The sequence below is a fragment of the Bactrocera oleae genome, chromosome 2 (genome assembly GCF_042242935.1).
Source record: "Bactrocera oleae isolate idBacOlea1 chromosome 2, idBacOlea1, whole genome shotgun sequence".
Taxonomy (NCBI): Eukaryota; Metazoa; Arthropoda; class Insecta; order Diptera; family Tephritidae; genus Bactrocera; species Bactrocera oleae.
Genome location: NC_091536.1, coordinates 51786842 through 51806333, shown reverse-complemented (window position 1 = coordinate 51806333; position 19492 = coordinate 51786842). Strand labels below are relative to the sequence as shown.

At 33.4% G+C, this 19492-nt stretch overlaps 1 protein-coding gene across 2 annotated transcripts in view; it reads right to left on the bottom strand.

The window, feature by feature from the left end:
- Ubx (Ultrabithorax) overlaps positions 1-19492 on the bottom strand; it is a 137743-nt gene that overhangs the window by 101791 nt on the left and 16460 nt on the right. The window contains exon 2 of one of the 2 annotated variants that reach the window (XM_036370346.2): positions 12675-12725. The exons of the other annotated variant lie outside the window; for it this stretch is intronic. Coding sequence (XP_036226239.2) covers positions 12675-12725 — 51 coding nt within the window. The remainder of the gene's footprint in view (positions 1-12674; positions 12726-19492) is intronic. 2 annotated transcript variants of the gene reach the window in all.

Here is a 19492-nt window from a genome sequence, read left to right as displayed (position 1 = left end):
ATGGACTGTGCATAGTAAATTTTACCCACAATAGTCACTTAAAACTATACGAGTACTCCGTTGACCCACTGTTCACGTTTCAAGTGTCATTTCTTACTGCTATTTTCGTTTTCTGTGCAAGCGATTGTAGAATAGCAGCAGCAAAAAAGGCGCGAAAGGTAGAAAAGTCGACTTAGGCTCAGGTTTACAGAAATATTTATGAAATTTTTACGCGTGCGACTTGAAATGACGTTCTGCTCAACACAATGCGACACTCCGTGTGGCTGTTACGAATCCGCGTTCATGTCACTTTCGTTGACATTTTACCCACGTTGCCAATAGCGATGGCGTCAGCGAAATATGCTAAGGAACAACAACAATACACATATAAAATTGTCAGTAAATACATATATCACAACTACCGATGACATCGTCTACCATACATACACCCACTAACTTATTATTAAAAATGTAACTTTTAAGCTCTGGCGCAGGCGAACCTTAGCTACCTTAGCAATTTGTATTAGTTAAAAGCCTACCACTTTATATTATAAACAACTTTAGTATAGATATTGACCATTAGTTGTTACACAAAATTGTTTCCCGATTGCTTTCCTAAATTGATTTGGCTAAATGCAGAATACTCATCCAAGCAGACGAGTAGAAATCGATATACAATACTACTAGGAAAATGTTAACATAAGACATTGTATTAGAAGGAGCATTCTAACTTTATATTATTGAGAAATCTCTTTCATTGAACAGAAATATTATGTGCAGTTTATGGGATTTAGAAATTAGGAGGTACATTAAGCTCAAGAAAACATGAAAGTTCTCTGTCCGAAATTTTACCGTAAAAGAACGATCGCCTTCACCAAAGCATATTAATTCTATTACAATGCCCTCCTGCGCTGTGAGTCACTATTTTAGTTTAACGTTTTATTTTACAATATATGTTGAAATTTTTTGATGGACAATTGGAATAATTCGTGGAGAGACAAACAAGTAACAGTTATGTGAAGAAAACTCTTTCGCTCTGTACAAAATGTTGTGGGAGTTTATATAATGACTGGTGTGTAGTTGAATGTTAATTTGTGAAGCATGGAATATGTCATACCGATTTATGAGAACAATGTTTGAAATAATAAAGGGTGTTTTTTTCGAGGTATATAACTTTAAGTTGGCATTACTGTTTCAAATGGTGACCGATTTAACAGCTGTCAAGTGATTTATTCTCAGTTTGGTTTGGCAATTCATCGTGATTAGACTCATGCCTAAACAACTCTTTTATTTCGAAAATAATGGTTCTGTGTGGAATTGTATCGCGCACTATGTTCATTTTATGATGAAGCGCACTTCTGGTTGAATGGCTACGTCAACAAACAAAACTGCATTTGGAGTGAAGCCAATTCTCAGGTGTATGTCGAAACACCGTTACATCCAGAAAAACTGACTGTTTGGTGTGCTTAATAGGCTAGTGGAATCATTGGTCCGTACTTCTTCAAAAACGATGATGGCCAGAACGTTACAATCAATGGTGATCGGTATAGAGCCATGATTACTAACTTTTTCATTCCTGAATTTGAACAACCATGATGTCCAGGAGCTGTGGTTCCAACAAGACGGCGCAAAATGTCACACAGCTCGTGCTGTGTCGATTTATTGAAAGATTCGCCTAATTTCATCTTTTGGACCTGTGAATTGGCCTCCAAGATCTTGTGATTATACACTGCTAGACTACTTTCTGTGGGGTTACTTAAAGTCATTGGTCTATGCGCATATGCCACAAACGCTTAACCATATGGAAGACAACATTCGCCGTGTTATTGCCGATATACGGACACAAATGTTGGAAAAAGTCATTGAAAATTGGACGTCCAGATTGTCAGAAATCATATTTAAAATGTAATGCCACAATATTATCTTTCGGATAAATAAAATTCATGTTAATCGAATAATCCATCGTTGTTTTATTGCAATTTAAAGTTCTATACCTCTAAAAAAACACCCTTTATAACTAAAATATTTGAAAATCGCATACACTTAAGTCTACAGTAATAACTATTCATACTATTGCCCATTGTAACCATGAGATTTATAATAGTTTATCAAATCTTTGGATCCGCTAACAAAGTATTTATGTTTCGCAGAAGCCCAACATATGAAGCATATAATAAATATTTATTATTTTATACATGTTTTAATTTAAGTTGGTCATAACATTAAACACTTTAATGGCGTGAAAAGTTCGATATTCAATACTTTTTTAAGTTTTTCTTGAACAAAATTAAGATCTCGAGTACAGCTAACGAAAAACAGGAATTAAAAAAAACCATTTACTGAAATCAAAGCGCAATGAATTTTAAATAAAACAAGTAAGGTGTGTAATCGAACATTTCATGCTCTCGCAACTTGCTTGATTAAAGGCGGGCAAATACCATCTGGTGCATAATGTTCGTTAGAATAGTTTTCGAGATTAAACTATAGTATGTTGTATCCAATATTATACGTTCAGTTAATTTTGCCAAGATATCTTACTTATGGACCAATATATACGGTATAAAGCCATGGGAGATAGGGGTAGTATTGACCTGATTTTATCTATTTTGGCATTACTACATATTACTAAAAGAAATAGATGCTATCTTAATTTCATGAGGTACTTCACATACTATCAACAATATATAAGGGTAAAGTCAACTAGATGTTTGAAAATCCTGATGTTAGTTATATGGCGTCTAGGGCAAGTTTTCACCCATTTTTTTCTATTTGAGGTACAAAGATACTCCGTTATTAGAAAAACTCGATCTCTCAATTTTATTAAGATAACTTTCATATTTGCCGATTATGCGATATAAATTCAGCCGAAAGATCGAAAATCGTTCTATTAGGTATATGGGGGCTGAGGGAATCATTGATTCGATTAACCCATTTTTGACATATATCTTACTATTATCATAAATATTTTCGATAAAAAAAAGTTCGCAATAGGAACTGTGGTTCACATATTCGGTATCTATAGGCTTATATAGTTTTAGTCCTATATGAACAATTTTTGGTCCTAAGATGGCATATCTCAAACGCACTATTCGTGCAATGTTTTATACGGATAAATTGATTCATTCTTGATATGTATATTGGAAAGTGAAGGAATTAGATGGAATTTAAAATTGCGTTGTATATAATAATAATATTACCTATTGAATTTGGCTGAAATTGGTCGGGTTGATACCGAGATATAGGTTTTTACCTAAATGTGGGCGGTGCCACGCCCTTCTATCAAATTTAACACGGACCCCTAAAAAGCCCACTCATACCATTTTGTGTGTAAGATTTTATATCTCTGGCGCATTTATTTATAGATTTAGCGCACTTTTAGTAGTTCTTACCAAACCGTTGTTTAAGGAGTGTGGGGGATAATTCGAATTCACTAATTTTCACAGGGTGGGTAAGGAGACAAAAAAGATATACACTCAGCGAATGTGGCTATTATAGCTTGAGCGGTTAAGAGATATGTACATTAAACTTATTAGAGGGCGGGGCCACGCCCACTTTATGAAGATTTTCAAACCACAAGTGCTCCTCACCACTGTAATCTTCGGCATCAAATTGCATTTTTGTATCTTAATTTGGAGCTTAGTTATAGCACTCTATTTTTCGATTAATGGCGTTTTGTTGGCGTGGCAATGATCCGTCCTTGGGCGTCAAGAAACATATGTACCATAGTTTAATAGTTTCGTCAATCTATCTAAGTTTTTCCTCAAGTTATTGCTTATTTCGGACGGACGAACATACCGACAGTCACTCGGATTTCAAATCGTCTGGTCATCCTGATCATTTATATAAACTCATATATAATCCTATATCTATCTCGATTAGTTTTTGGTGATACAAACAAGCGTTAGGTGAACAAAACTATTATACTCTGTAGGAACATGTTACAAGATTATAAGATTCGAGTTTGCAATAAGTATCTTACCTTGGATAAGAAATGGTTCTGCGACTATTGCCTAATTACATGCTTAAACGTATATCCACAACTGCTGGCAAGTAATCAAGCCGTTTGGCAGGTTGTTCCCATCGCTGTTACAATTGCTTAAAGAATATTTCAAATATTGCGGTAATATTGTGAACATATTAGTTTCTGTAGTTAAAAGGAAACCACAATTTACACATAAAATAAGAAGAACAAAGAAATGTTTTATATGTATATTATTGTATCGGATAATAACAATAAAGTTGTTTCATATTTCGAAAGGTTAACACGTTTTCAAAGTATTGATTCAGAATTTTGCGTAAATCCAATTTATCAAAAGCATAAACCGACCGCGGATTTCAAATCCTTTCTCATTCAGATTGTTGTTAAATTTCAATTTTGGGCATGCACAAGCATTTCATTATTGTCACAATATGAATATTGTATGATTATTTTTCTCCTCAGTAACATTGGCCAGAGAACATCTAAGAGAAGGGCAGTCGACGACAAACTGCGGTGATCAAGCCGATTGCCATAAATCCTTGAAACATGACACTTTTGACAGTTCAAATAAAATTAGGAATGTATTGTATAAAATTGTCGTACAAGTGGTAATGAACGCCGTGTTAAATGTATGGTATAATAAAATTTAAATAAAATATGTGATTTCGACGTTCACGTTATCAAGAATTAATGTTTAACTTGCTTAAATTGATTATGCCTTTTAGGTAACACTTTCGAATTGGTCCCTTCTTAAAACATCAATACCACTGACTGCCGTAACCGAATGCATTAAGTGCTTGGCTATCACTTGGTGGGTCAAGAGCTAGGTTTCCAGTCGAACAAATACCTACATATGTATAAGTACATATGTATGTCTGTTGACACTATTGCATTAGCTTATGTGTATTATAACGTTTATGATATAAAAGTAATAATATTCCATTTGTGCGGAAGGTGTAAATTGTTATATTCATAGCAGTTGGTATATAATCTCTGACTGATTTTTCTTATGCTTATTTCGTAAAACACTAATAAATAGCTGCAGAAAAATTTACATGTCATACAAAAATCGCAACTAATTAAATGTCTCTATATTGAAAATATTTGCAAATCCGTGTATCTCATGAAGCTAATTTTGTTTTTTTGCATCGCACGTGCTCGAGCTGTTATTCCTGTGAAGTGAACAACAGACGTGTGATTTTTTCATATCTGCGCTTGCTTTTTACACATTGATTTGGATTTACATAATTATTTTCAACATTGTTGAACAGTGGCGAGCAATACTGGTCGGATGTGTGCTAAAATTCAACGTAAGATGCCACAAAAAGTTCAATAATTATTCAATGTGCTTGAAATTTTTAATTTTAAATGCTTATTTATTTCTTTAAGCGTAAAGTAAAACCAACAAGTAAGGAAGTTCTATGATCGGGTGTAGCCAAACATTTCATACTCTCGCAACTTGCAAGGTTCTAATCCCGGGAAATTACTTCAGGTGTTGGCAAAATTTTATATTAAAGAAAGTATTGATCCGATTCAACCAATTTTTGACACAAAGACATACTATTATCGAGAGTTTCATTTATTTTTTTTGTTACATGAATTTCAATTATACATCTTACACATTGACCGATATTTTCGGTAAAAAGTCAACTATATTCACTGGGGTCCACATATTCAGTATCTAGGGGCTTGAACAGTTTTGGTTCGATTTAGACAATTTTTAATCACAAGGTGGCATACTTTCAACGCATTGTTCGCGCAAAGTTTTACCCCGATACAATGATTGTTTCTTGATTTGCATAGCGGAAAGTGAAAGAATCAGATGGAAATTAAAATGGTGTTTTATGGGAAATGTACTCCGATTTCGCCATTTTTCGCAGAATGTTATTTACGAATTTCGTTGAAATCGGTCTAGCAGATCCCAAGATATGGATTTTTAACTAAAAGTGGGTGGTGCCACGCCCACAGTCCAATTTTGAAAGCGGTTCTTAAATTGTTATCTAATACCATCCCAGAGATACAATTTTTTGTCTCTGGCGTGTTTAGTGCTTGATTTATCGCGCTTTTAGTTGTTTTTAACAGTACGGTTATATGGTCAGGGGGCGGGGTTGATTTCACCCATTTTCACACTGTCGATAGATAGATAAACCACGCGCACATTTTAAAAGGTTTTTAACTGAAAATGACTCCCTAATGTGATCCTGTGTACCAAATAACAGTCTTGTATCTTATTGTGGAGCTTGGTTTTTTTTGTCATTTGCAAAAATCACCATTTTGGGGGATCCCGTTAGAGTTGTGCAAGGTCCACCGCCAAAGGAATGCTTTTGTTTTCACTTTTCACTATTGATAGTCAATATAGTGAAAAGGCATAAAATGAATTAAATTTTTCCAAAGCTACAAGGACTTTTAATGGGTTACATGCATATCCTCGAGGAATAAACGGCAAATTTTCAATAATTCTTTTTCCTAAACCAAATGAAATATTTTATTCAAAATTTTTATTATAGCAAAGATACATACCTTATAAAGATTTTATAAAAGTTTCAAAGAAAAACATTCAAAACTTAAGGCGTCATTTCCGGCAGGCCCTCGGAAAGAGGTGCCTCCCCGCTGAGAGCAGAACTTTTTACACTTACAGGATCATATTAAGTAAAAGGGGAAAAAATATGTGTTTTAATTAAGTCCATAAACTAGGTATTATATAAAAGGGAAAAGTGAAAATTGTATTTTTTGGCAGATGTTCTAATAAGAGACTGGAAATTATGGTGAAATTTCTCGCTGATTTTTTTTAGTAGTTGTGTGAAATTTTATTAAGATCGATTGACAAGTTTGCGAATAATCTTGAAAACCAACGTGAGCATTTAGGACAATATGCTGGAGATGTTATAGAATTAAATAAGACAATAAAAAAAAGACGTGAAACCCATGTAAACGATAAGATTGTATTTTGCTCTTCAAAATTTTTATTTAATAATTGTACTTATAGGAACTCAAATATTCATCTATATAAATTGAATAAATATTCTTATTTGAATATTAACAAAGTCAATGGAGCATATAAATGGAATTCACAAAATTCAGGTAAGAACTAAGGTGAGTATTAAGAGGAGAGAGAGGTTGCTCACACTGATACTATGATCTGTAATAGCAAAGACCGTCTATATTCACCATATGAATAAGAGAGTGGCCACTGTTATTGCTGAGTAACAGGAAACTGTTAATGAAACACCTGAGAGTTATGTACAGCAGTCAATATTTAAACTATATCTACAATGTTTTGCTATAGAGTACAGCACTAGTTTTGATGCCGTCTAACATATCAACACTATGAAATATATTCATCATAAGCGTGATCACGAATATCGTCATTAAACTCTTCACTCTCGTCATTACTACGCTCTCTTATTTTCAACCACATATTATTAATAACTGGCTTCCTTTCTACTAGTATCGCACTCGCTATCTTGTTCGTTTACCTGTCAAAATTTGTTACAAAATGGGATCAACAACATATCAGCAGAATAACAAGAAAACACAATCAAATCAAGATGAGCGGATCGGCTGTTCTACATACGAACACATTGATGACTACTCTTTATGTATACATATGTAGGTTTTTTCATGCGTCTGATACGTTTAGGTTCATTCGTTGCGTAGACAGTCTGCCGGAAAGATGTGAAACTGAAGTTAAAGCTGCTTGCATTAAGATGATCACCAAATTTAAACACGTGATTATGGGTGATCAGCTGTTCATTGTATGGACTGGAGACCATAATGGCCGCCTTCGTTAGCTGCAGAGTCATTCAATGAGCAAATCAGGTTTTTCTTCGCTATTTTTTTGGCGGTTATTAATCATTGGAACAGTACGGCACATTTTTCAAATTTTAATGTGTGACGGACAAGCTTATATGTATAAATATATAAATTGTTTGATTATTTCAAAGTAAATAATTTTTGTAGTGCTTATTTTTAATATATTTTTAATATCTATTCAAGAAATACACCTGCGGTATAAGGGTTTAACATGTCAGTGAAAACTATGTCTAGAAATTACTTCAAATTTAATTTGTCAAAAAGTGCTTTAAGTTTATCTATGTAAAAATACATTAGTTAAAAATATGTATGGAAAGTAAATATGCCAAATAGATGTATAGTATGTGGGTAGTTAAACATTTTTGATGTTGAAAATTTCACTAAAAAAGGCTAACTTGAATATTATATATAATATTCTATACTATATATATAGTATATAAAAGTTTTATCTGCAAATGCAAAAAAAATGTCTGTATATATCTACAAAATATGTTATTACTTTAGTTAAACTTTTTTTTATCAATACATTAATATAAAATTTCGAAAAGTTTAGTTTGATTTCAGGTTTAATTAGGTAATTAAAGTTATTACCACTAAAATGTTGTTTTAAAATATTTAAATTATATATACAAACGATACCATTTTCTTAATGAAAGAAAAAACTGTATTATTAGCATAATTTCCTTAAAATAACATTTCCAAAAAGATCCCACTTCAAAATATATTGTAGGTATATTGAACTTGTGGGTATATAAACACGCTTGCATAATCTTTGTAAAAGCGGAGAAACTCATATTCAAAGCTTAAGAAACGTCATGCCCTAATATATATTTATGTATATACGTAAAATAATATTCGCACGAACAAAATCAAGAAACGGCTCCTGTACGCGCTACGAAGGAAATCGAAAACAAACGAGTTTACCGCCGGCGATGTGAGCCAGACGCACTCTGCTTCACCATAATCGAATTTATTTCACGTTTGCTTGACTTTATTGCCATTATCAGCCACTAACTTGTTAGTAGTGTAGTGCTTTGTTTTTGCTTTCGCTGCTGTCGTTTGGCAGTTAATAAATTTTAAAAATGAATATTGACAAATTGCAGCGAATAAACATGTACCGCCGGAATCAGAGAATTTTTGGAACAAGTTAAATGAATGGAGGAGAACAGCAAATAAGTGAAAGTGTCAGAAGCGAGCGAATATGGATGAAAGACGGAAACTGGATGAGCACATTGAAGTATTCAATGCAAAGTAAAGTAGTTATGCGAAGTAACACTTTTTATTGCCCTGATATGTAGTTTTGCTCTAATATTCATCTACACATGCGGTGCACAGCCATAACACTCTGGGGTAAAATTATTTTTTTATTTTCATAATATACAAATGTAGTACGTTCAGTTCAATGTGTAAGTTTTTAACAAACTATGAATACAAAAACTGTGAACAGCAACTCGCATGGGGCATCTGAGCAACGTCAGTACATTGCCAACATCCACTTCATCTTGCATTAGCGGGATACTAACAAACACGTGGATGGAACTGTAGTTTAGTATGTTTTGCCGCTGTGGATGCGCAAAACGAGCTATTTACGCGGAAACTGCAGCGACATGCAATTGCTGTTTTGTATTTTTTGCTTTGTAGCTAACTCACATTAAGTGGGCATTAATCTTTTCAGGTGATAATTAACAGGCGTTTTGCGCTTGTTAAACATTAAGCGTCGCTTCTTTCTACAGCAACGCAAGTTGTTAGTTACTAAAAATGATTAATTGTTGGTTTTTATAGCATCACCTGTTTGTTTACGAAGTGTTGCATGCGGTACTCTACGTTCGGTCTCATTTTGCCTTTTTCATTCTTCTTCTGCTTCCTGGCCTCTCGACCTCAATCACAATAACAAAAGGTAGAACTGTTATAAATATATTGCATGACTATTGGTTATTCCATACCCACGAAATGACGAGATGGCACATATTGCAGCTCTACAGGACATTCATAAATATGAGTGCACGAATATATAAGTCGTAACACAACAACAATTTTATTGATATTTTCGTTGATATGACAATATTGGTTTAGTAATGTGCATTAAAGTCAATTGATTTGCGTATCGAGTTTTTAAAATGTATTCGCTTTTACTGTATTCCTCATTGGTTATATACCATAATTATTTAGGGAAAGAAAATGATTTGCAGTTTTTGAGATATCAACTCTGACTTTATTAATATGAGATTTATAATTCGATTATTATTAGTGCTTCAATGAATGCTATTTGGATATTGTAAGTTATTTTTTGATTTGATTAACAAAACACTTTTATACACACATACATATATATTATCATAGAACCTATGGAACCCAGCGACTCTCAAAGCCAAGTCGAGCACAAAGCTGATTTCGATCAGCACTGATCGATTTTAGGTATCGCAGAGTAGATGCCAGATTCAGCGCTAAACTACGCGCGTATTTTGCTATTATATTGTTCTGTTTCTTGTTCGTAACAGTTTCTTTTAACTGCAAAGGATATAGTTCGGACATAATTTTATTTAAAACAAGAAATGTAATCAATAAATTAATGTTTTGTGAAAAAGAAAATAAATTTGGCCATGAAAATATTAGTAGTGGGTATTCTAAATATTATTCTACCACATTCATGGTAATTCTTTGTAAGCAAAATATGAGATCAACATGCAAATGCACTATGCAAGTAGGTGCCGAAAAACGTTTCAAAACTGGTTTTCTCGCATTGATTAGCTTTACGCTCGGATTCCACTCTGCGGCGTCTATATGATTTCGTATGAAAATGTACGTGCACAGTTTTAAAGCTGATTTATCGCATTCGTCATCTTTGTGCTCAGCTCGGCTTTGAGCTTCCATTCTGCATACACCCCAAAACCTCCAAGACTAGTGTAATAAGAATTCAATTCTCGTTAATATTTTTACATTGCAAGTAATGTGTTATGAGCTAGCCAGGTTTGACTACTTTGGGTTTATTCTGGGTTCAAATTCCAGTTAAGCTGATTTCGGTAGCTTATATTATATACTCAAAAATGGCATTAATTTACTACTACTTTTGATTTTAAAACTCATATTGACAATGTGAGAACGTATGTCAAATATATGCTCGATAATAAAAAAAACATACAATTTTTGCTACGTAAGTCAATTCATTTTAGAGGGTTAGTTTAAATTGTTACTTTTATTACACATATGTCGTTCAGACTGCGATGTAAACAAGTTGTGTATAACGTCACTGGAAGCGCTGTTTATTGCTGAAATGCGGTTGTTGTTTTATCCGCATTGCAGCTACATAAGACTGACAAGTCGTGGTGGGGTGTAATACGCAATCGTCATCGAGGTCCGAGTTGACCATACAGCCCTAGCTTCTGTGGTATGGTGGCATGTACATGTTTTTTCTCTTGCAGATGTAGGATAATTTTGCAGTGGAGTGATGAACTTATGTATGTAGTTTCTTGGCGTCTTTATTTTTCACTCGCAATATAATAATTCATATTCAAATTGCTAATTGAATATTATTTGTTGAAACTACGAGCATTAAGGTAGTCGACGGTGATGCATTTTGTTGTTAATCTATTTAGCAACATTTCGCGGGTTTTGAGCAGGTATAAAAATTTAATAGGGGTTCTATAAAAAATAACATTTGTGTAAACATTTTTATTATTATCTAATCCCGACTATTTACTTAAACAATCTTTGTGAATTACGAGTATGAACTGGTGTCAATTGCTTGAGAGAGGGAAGGATAAACAAGCAAATAGTTCAAGATCAACGCGATTCTTAACATCGACCTTGTTCATTAGGGTGGATTGAAAAAAACTAACGGTTAAAGTTCAATAATTTTAAGGCAATTTTATTTTATAACTCATTGAAAAAAAATTCATTTGCAAAACTCATAGTTTTATAGGAAATTTACTGCTTGGTATTTTCAAAAGTAGTTGGAAGTTTATATCTGATAATAAGAAAAAAATTCAAAAATGTGAGGCGAAGGACCTTCCCCTTACAATTAAGAGCTCATCCTTGGAGATATTTTTGTAGAGGTGTCTAAGAATATATTTTTCTGAGTACCAATCGAAAAAAATTATTCCATTTTTTACGCACCCTAATGTTAATGTTTGTACATATACACTTATATATGTATATATAATGAATATATATATGAAAATACAAATATGACATATTTTTTACATGCATACTCTTCATGTTTATCAAGAATTCTATATTTGATCATTAGTGTTGCTAAATATACTACACTTATGTTAGCATTTCTTCCAATACTCTACCCTTTTTTAATAAACCTAAGTTCCTTTAGAAGTGCAGCTTTTCATGGTCGAGTGTACAATGCAGAAACAAAAAATTTCGACTTGAATATATGTATGGAGGATACGAAGTTTAAAAACACACCTCATTTTTTGAATAAGCGAAATAATTATCACAGGTGGGTGCCCATGTAGCACAATGCATTTACACAAAATTTGTAACATTGTGGTATTGCGATATTGCGTATCAAAGTTTAATTTTTTAATTCACATGTACCTATATTCAAATTTCGATCAACAACAATAAGTATCAATGTAGTTGTATTGTAACTCTTAATATAATGAATCATAAAACTAAAACCAAACGTATTCCTGTTTGAAATAGCAAATCCAAATAGTTGCAAATATTGTCCTTATTTTTGTCTTCACTGTTTCTAGGATCTTTGAACCGTTTAGGATTGTGTTGTTTATAACGATGTGTCATTATTAAATAAACAGTAGGCTTTCGCGATTTCAGGGGTAAACAATATTTATATTCGTAACATGTAAAAACCAACACCAATCTAAGAAAGTTCAAAATTCGTAATAAAAAAGGAAAAACTTAAGTAAAAAAAATTAATAGAAGTTCTTACCCATATCTGTTGATATTCCGCCGTATTGTGTTAAATCTGATCTTATCTTACCTAAAATGAGACAATAGTAATGGAATATTGTTAATTAATTTGGCACGCCACTTATTTGAGAAAAATAATGTAAGCCAGCAGTCTTATATAGCACAAAAAAGTTATAAAAACTTTCATATTTCCTAAGCATATATTCGATAAACAAGTAGTAAAACAGTTAATAATTTTTTTAGAAACTTTGGTTGCACCAAAGCTAACGTGTGATTTTTTTTTAGACATGTGGGTTTCAATAAGGCAATACCATTTTTTGGAGTTGGTTGTTTTGACAGCTATTACTTGATTTATATTCAGTTTGGATGGTAATTTCATAATGAACAGAAATACTTCGGAAGAACGTTTGCAAATCATTCAAATTTATTACCAAATAATGGTTCGGTTCGTGCGGCGCATCGCGCACATAATCGTCAAACCAAGTTGGTAATTCGAGCAACAATGGAGCGGTTTCGCACCACGTTTACTCTAGTGAATAATGCGCATCCTCAGAGACGCCGTACATTGTATCGAAGAAGACCCGAATGAGTCCGTCCGCTATCGCGCGAAGCAGTTGGAGCAGTGTCCACCCACTTTATAGATAATTTGTGCCCATAACGAGATGGCCACCGATCCCGAAGAAAAAACCGATCAATTTTTTAAAGATATGTGCTTCAAACAGTGGTTAAAAATTGGACCTCTTGCCTGGAATTTATTCAAGCCAGTCGCGGTGGTCACTTGCCCGAATTCTTTTTAAAGCATATTGGCCAACCCTTATCTTAATAATAAAGCTAAATTGTTGGACATATCATTAAATAATGTGCGTTTTATTTCTTACAGAAAATCTATAAAAAAAAAACATCCTTTTTAATACCCTTCTTATTCTTATCTGAAGATCTTTATCTTGATTTTTATACTCTCGCAACCTGTTGCTACAGAGTATAATAGTTTTGTTCACCTAACGGTTGTTTGTATCACCTAAACCTAATCGAGGTAGATATAGGGTTATATATATATAAATGATCAGGATGAAGAGACGAGTTGAAATCCGGGTGACTGTCTGTCCGTCCGTCCGTCCGTTTGTCCGTCCGTGCAAGCTCTAACTTGAGTAAAAATTGAGATATCTTTATGAAACTTGGTAGACATGTTTCTTGGTACCGTAAGATGGTTGGTATTGCAGATGGGCGTAATCGGACCACTGCCACGCCCACAAAACGCCATTAATCAAAAACAAATAACTTGCCATAACTAAGCTCCGCAATAAGATACAAGACTGTTATTTGGTACACAGGATCACATTAGGGAGGGTATCTGCAGTTAAAACTTTTTTTTAAAAGTGGGCGTGGTCCCGCCTCTAATAGGTTTAATGTGCATATCTCCTAAACCGCTTATGCTATAATAACAAAATTCACTAGAAGCAAATGTTTTTAGCACTTCTATTGACGGTGTGAAAATAGTTGAAATCGGGTGGCAAATCCGCCCACTCCCCATATAACGGTACTGTTAAAAACTACTAAAAGCGCGATAAATCAAGCACTAAACACGCCAGAGACATTAAATTTTATCTCTGAGATGGTATAAGATGACTTTATAGGAACCGCGTTCAAAATTAGACAGTGGGCGTGGCACAGCCCACTTTTAGGTTAAAACCCATATCTTGAGATCTGCTCAACCGATTTGAACCAAATTCGGTGCATAACGTTCTTCTCATATTTCTATGTCATAGTGCGAAAATGGGCGAAATCGGACTACAACCACGCTTACTTCCCATGTAACACCATTTTCAATTCCATCTGATTCTTTCACTTTCCACTATGCAAATCAGGTAACAATGATTATATCGGGGTAAAACTTTGCGTGAATAATGCAATTAAAGTATGCCACCTTGCGGCCAAAAATTGTCTAAATCGAACCAAAACTGTTCAAGCCTCTAAGTACTAAATATGTGGGCCCCAGTGCCTATAGTTGACCTTCTACCGAAAATATCAGTCAATCCACAAAGAAATCTCAAACGAGTATACCATTTGACTTTGCGAGAGTATAAAATGTTCGGTTACATCCGAACTTAGCCCTTCCTTACTTGTTATCAATCAGTTTGTATGGTATACTATAGTTTACCGATCTGAACAATATGTTCGTAGATTCTAGCGTTTATTTAAATAATAATAAATGCCAAATTTTGTGGAAACATCTGCCAAATAAAAAAGTTTTCATCTAAAAATCGGTCGTTTGGTATGGCAGCTTTATGTTTTAGTAGACCGATCTAAACAACTTGTTTGGAGATTGTAGCGTTGTCTTGAGCAACCAGTGTTTTCGATGAAATGTAACGATAGTTTTAAATTAAACGTAGTAAAACTTTAGTAAAAGTAATGCAAAGTATTTTTATACACGACCGAAAGGATAATACAAAACATGTTAGCATAATTCTCATTTTTTTTGTCCACCAAATTTTTATGCTCTCAGTTTTATGTTTACATCGTAAAAGTGCTAAATGTAAACAACGAAATGCCAGATACTATGAGTGCGCTGCTCAGCATTCGAAAAAAAAATTAAAAATGGGATGTGGTGATGTGCTGTGTTATGTTCAAGCAATGTGGAGCAAGAGTGTAAGAATTTGATTTAATGCTTGTGATAGACCACGTGTATATTTAAATATGCTAGGTCGTGCCTGACGCTTTAAGCACCGCTTCTGTTGGCTCACGTCAAAAAAGTACAAAATTAACCTATAAGGAAGGGCTAAGTTCAGGTGTAACCGAACATTTTATACTCACGAAATTTAAAAGCATCAAAGCTGGGCAAATACTTTTAGGTGTTGGCAAAATCGTATATTAATACTACATTTTATACTCTCGCAATTTGGAGGCCATACATACCCCATATAAGTATACTTGATAACGTTGTTTCCATGCAATTTCATGCACATAACGAGCAGAGAGCGTTTAATTTTATAAGGTATCATACATATAGGTCGATATATTCGGCATAAAGTCAATCCTAAACCTTTATATTATGTATATGGGAAGGGGAAGTATTGAACCGATTTCATAATGTTTTATCATCGCTGCATACCATTACCAGTAACACTAATTGAATTTCATTACGATAACTCACTTATTGACCGATATACATATATATGTATATAGTATAAAGTCAACCTGAAGTTCGAAAATATATATGAGGTATATGGTAGCTGGGGAAGCTCTGATCCAATCTTGCCTGTTTTTGGCACAAGTTACTGTTATCAAGAAAAGATTATCTTTGAATTTCAATAATTCATCGTAGAGATTTAGCTATATTTTCGGTAAAATATTAGTTAGTGGCACTGAGGTCCACATATTCGGTATATTTGGGCTTGAAAAATGATGATACTTTAAAGCTATGTAATGTGTAAAGGTTTTTTCCGCAAGGTATTCCATTCTGGTCTAATATCTACTATATTTATTTAAATTCAACCAAATGATATAACCTTTAAAAGGTTAATCATAAGAAGTGAGTAAAATATAAGATCTTTCTTCAAATTAATTTCGAAGACAAACAGTACATATTTATAAAAGGTAATTAATGCTAATGGTTTCAACAACGAAAGTTTGCTTGGACACCACCGAATAATATTATAATAAATAAATCATTATTAAATTCCAATTTTAACCCAATGCACATATATTTTTATGTTTTTTTTTATTGTTTTAGACTTTTTAAAGCGATGAGATTGCCATGGTTGTTTGTATACCGTTTGAACGTAAAGAGATGTACGAATATATATACACATGTGAGAGTTGCCCCATTGATTACGTCTCACTAATGATTTGTGGTTGTTAAATAAATTTAAAAACGTTCATAACAGGGCTGCCGGTTTCGCCTCTAAATATGTTAGTTTTTGGCTTGTGAATACATATACACACCTAATGTATATACATATGTATGAAAACTTTAAATATTTTCAGTTCAACTTTTAATATTTTATGCAAGTAGTTAAGCGACAAGAGCATACATATATTATATTTGAATACTATTGTTTTTATTTGCAGCAATGCCTTTTTGCAAACACACAATGTTAGTATTTTTTATTTTCATTGGGTTCATTAGCACTACTTCTTTTTGATAAGTGTTTACATTTCGCATAAGAAAACTAAAATAGCAGAGCACAACGTACAAACTTAAGCAATCAAAATTACATACATTCATTTTCTCCACTCTACTTTGCAATGAGGAAAGCGCAGTGGCGTCTAATAGACAGTCAGTGAAATGTGGCCAGACGTAGCCTGCAGCTTGCAGATACACATTGTGTATTTGTTTGGGTCGGCAATTAAGATTTATATCAACTAAATTTGATGAGCAATAAAAATTGAGCTTTTCAAAAATGGAAAGAAGGGCGACGAAGTAAAAGAAGAAGAACGAAATAAATTAAAAAACCATAGTAGACGCAAACAGCTGACTCCATATGTATCTACAAAAAGCCACAAAAGCAAGAACAACACACCTTCATAAACTGAAACTCGAATGTAGTAAATCTTTTAAATTATATTTGATCTTGTTAGCTCGTTTTACTTGCGTTATTCCTCGCTTACCCAGGCGGTACTACGTTACACTGTTTGTACTCTTATATATGGATATACTGATGTGTAACATAAGGTGTGAAGGTGAGTGGCGTGCCACAATCGTATGCTGCTGATTTCAAGTGTGGTATAAAAATGATTTTTAATGGGAATTGCACACTTACGTAAACAAAAGATATGTAAATACAATTGTGGCGCGTTTGTTGAGGAGATGACAACGCGATGTACCTTCAGTTTCAAAATAGGAAAGTTTTTTATTTGATTAGGCTTTTGCGGTCAAAGGCTAAAGTTGAACAGATACCATTTCCGTTAGGACAGCTGAAGATATTTATAAGTAAATTTTGAATAATTATGGAATATACCCATAAGGGTTGTTTATTAAAAAAGTTTTTTATTATAAAATTAGTGCTTTCGGTTTAGTTTTATAAAGATTAATTGGGGCGTTCTGAACGAATGTCAACAAACTGATAATTGTATGAAGATATTGTATCTCACATTTCTTTTATGTAGGTGACAAAAACCCGAGTGAAGAGGCAAAACATGTGTATTTAATATACATATATATAGAGTCCATGGTATTCTAAATGGGCGTAATAGGACCATTGTCACGCTTACCAAATGCCTTTAAGCGAAAAATTACAAAGCCACAAAGAAAGATAAAGAACTGTGATTTGATACAGGGAATCGTAGTAGGTAAGAGCGTCGCTAAAGATATATCAACTTAACTTGCTCAGGACAAATCATTTCGGTACCTTCTTAGACAGTGTGAGAATAGATGAAATTGGGTGGTAACACGCCCACTCCCCATATAACACTTCTGTTGAAAACTACTAAAATTGCAATAACTCACTAAATAAATACGTCAGAAGCATTTTGACATCCTGAATAACACAAAAAGGTATCATAGGTGTCGGAGTCAAAACTGGACAATGGGTGTGGCACCGCCCATCTATAAGTGAAATCATATACCCCAGGAACTACTCGACTAATTTCAGAAAATTTGATACAACTGGATGATATCCGACTATAACAGAGCTTGAGAGCTGATGACATTGTCGAAATAAAATTTTAAGTAAATAGTGCGATGGAGGTACGCCATATCACGTCCAAAAATTGTCAAAATCGGATACCGAATATATATAAAGGTTTTCGAACTTCCCGTTGACTTCTACAGCGTAGACCAGGCAAAAGGTGAGTTTATAGCGTTAATATTTTAGTTAAATTCAGAGAGCGTTCCATCGTAAAATTAATAAAATCGGACACGAAACAAAATGTAGTAATGCAACTAACAGAGTTTATGATATATAATAAAAGCTAATAAGATTTTTGATTGTTATTCATTTAAAGTTTGTCTAAAAATAACTGAATAGGATAATAAAGATAATATTCAACTTCTGAAAGTATTTGCCCGGCTTTGATCCTTATATAGAACATTAAGGAAACGTAAAATAATCTAGAGCATCCATAATGATGCTTTCGTGAATTATAAGTGTCTTATTCACCTGCAATTGTATATAGCGGTTAACGTAGAGGCATTTACTTTGGCTAAAATACATTAACAATAAATGGCAACTATTCTTCTCCTATTTGACGATGAATTCTTGCCGTTTAAGTCCCTTCCGTATGGATGATAAAATGACTTTTCATGCCGCAAATAAACTTGAAAAGTTAACGTTACATAACGAAAAAGAACATAATTTTATATTTCGTTTCAATGTTTGAACGTAGGGTGCACCAAAACCGCCTTATTGTACGAGTATGTATGTAATATTAAATAGAAGAGTATTTGTGTTGTTTTCTTTTTTTTCTACTCGTAATTAAGTTTCATTTAACAAAAGAACGAATGTTTTCGAACACGCGGTCAACTTCACAAGTTTGGTTACACTACATTAGTGTCAATTTAATGTTTCCTTAATGACACCTCCTTCAGTGTAGGTAGTACTTGCTATCAGTTCAGTAGGTCAGTTGTTCATATTTAACATCCAATTGGGTATAATGAATAAAGAACAAACATGCTTTCAATTTTTCTTTATTCCAATTCAATTTAAATTTCATTTAAAGACCAATATATAATTCAATTTTCAATAGCATATATACATTATCTTATCTCAACTATTCTTAACAATATACCTCATTAAGTGCTAACGTTATACAAAGTTCGAATTGATCATAGTTATACAAAATTATTTAGATGTAAAGTTTTAAATCTGTGTTTGTGCTTATGCTGCCATGAAAATTTTA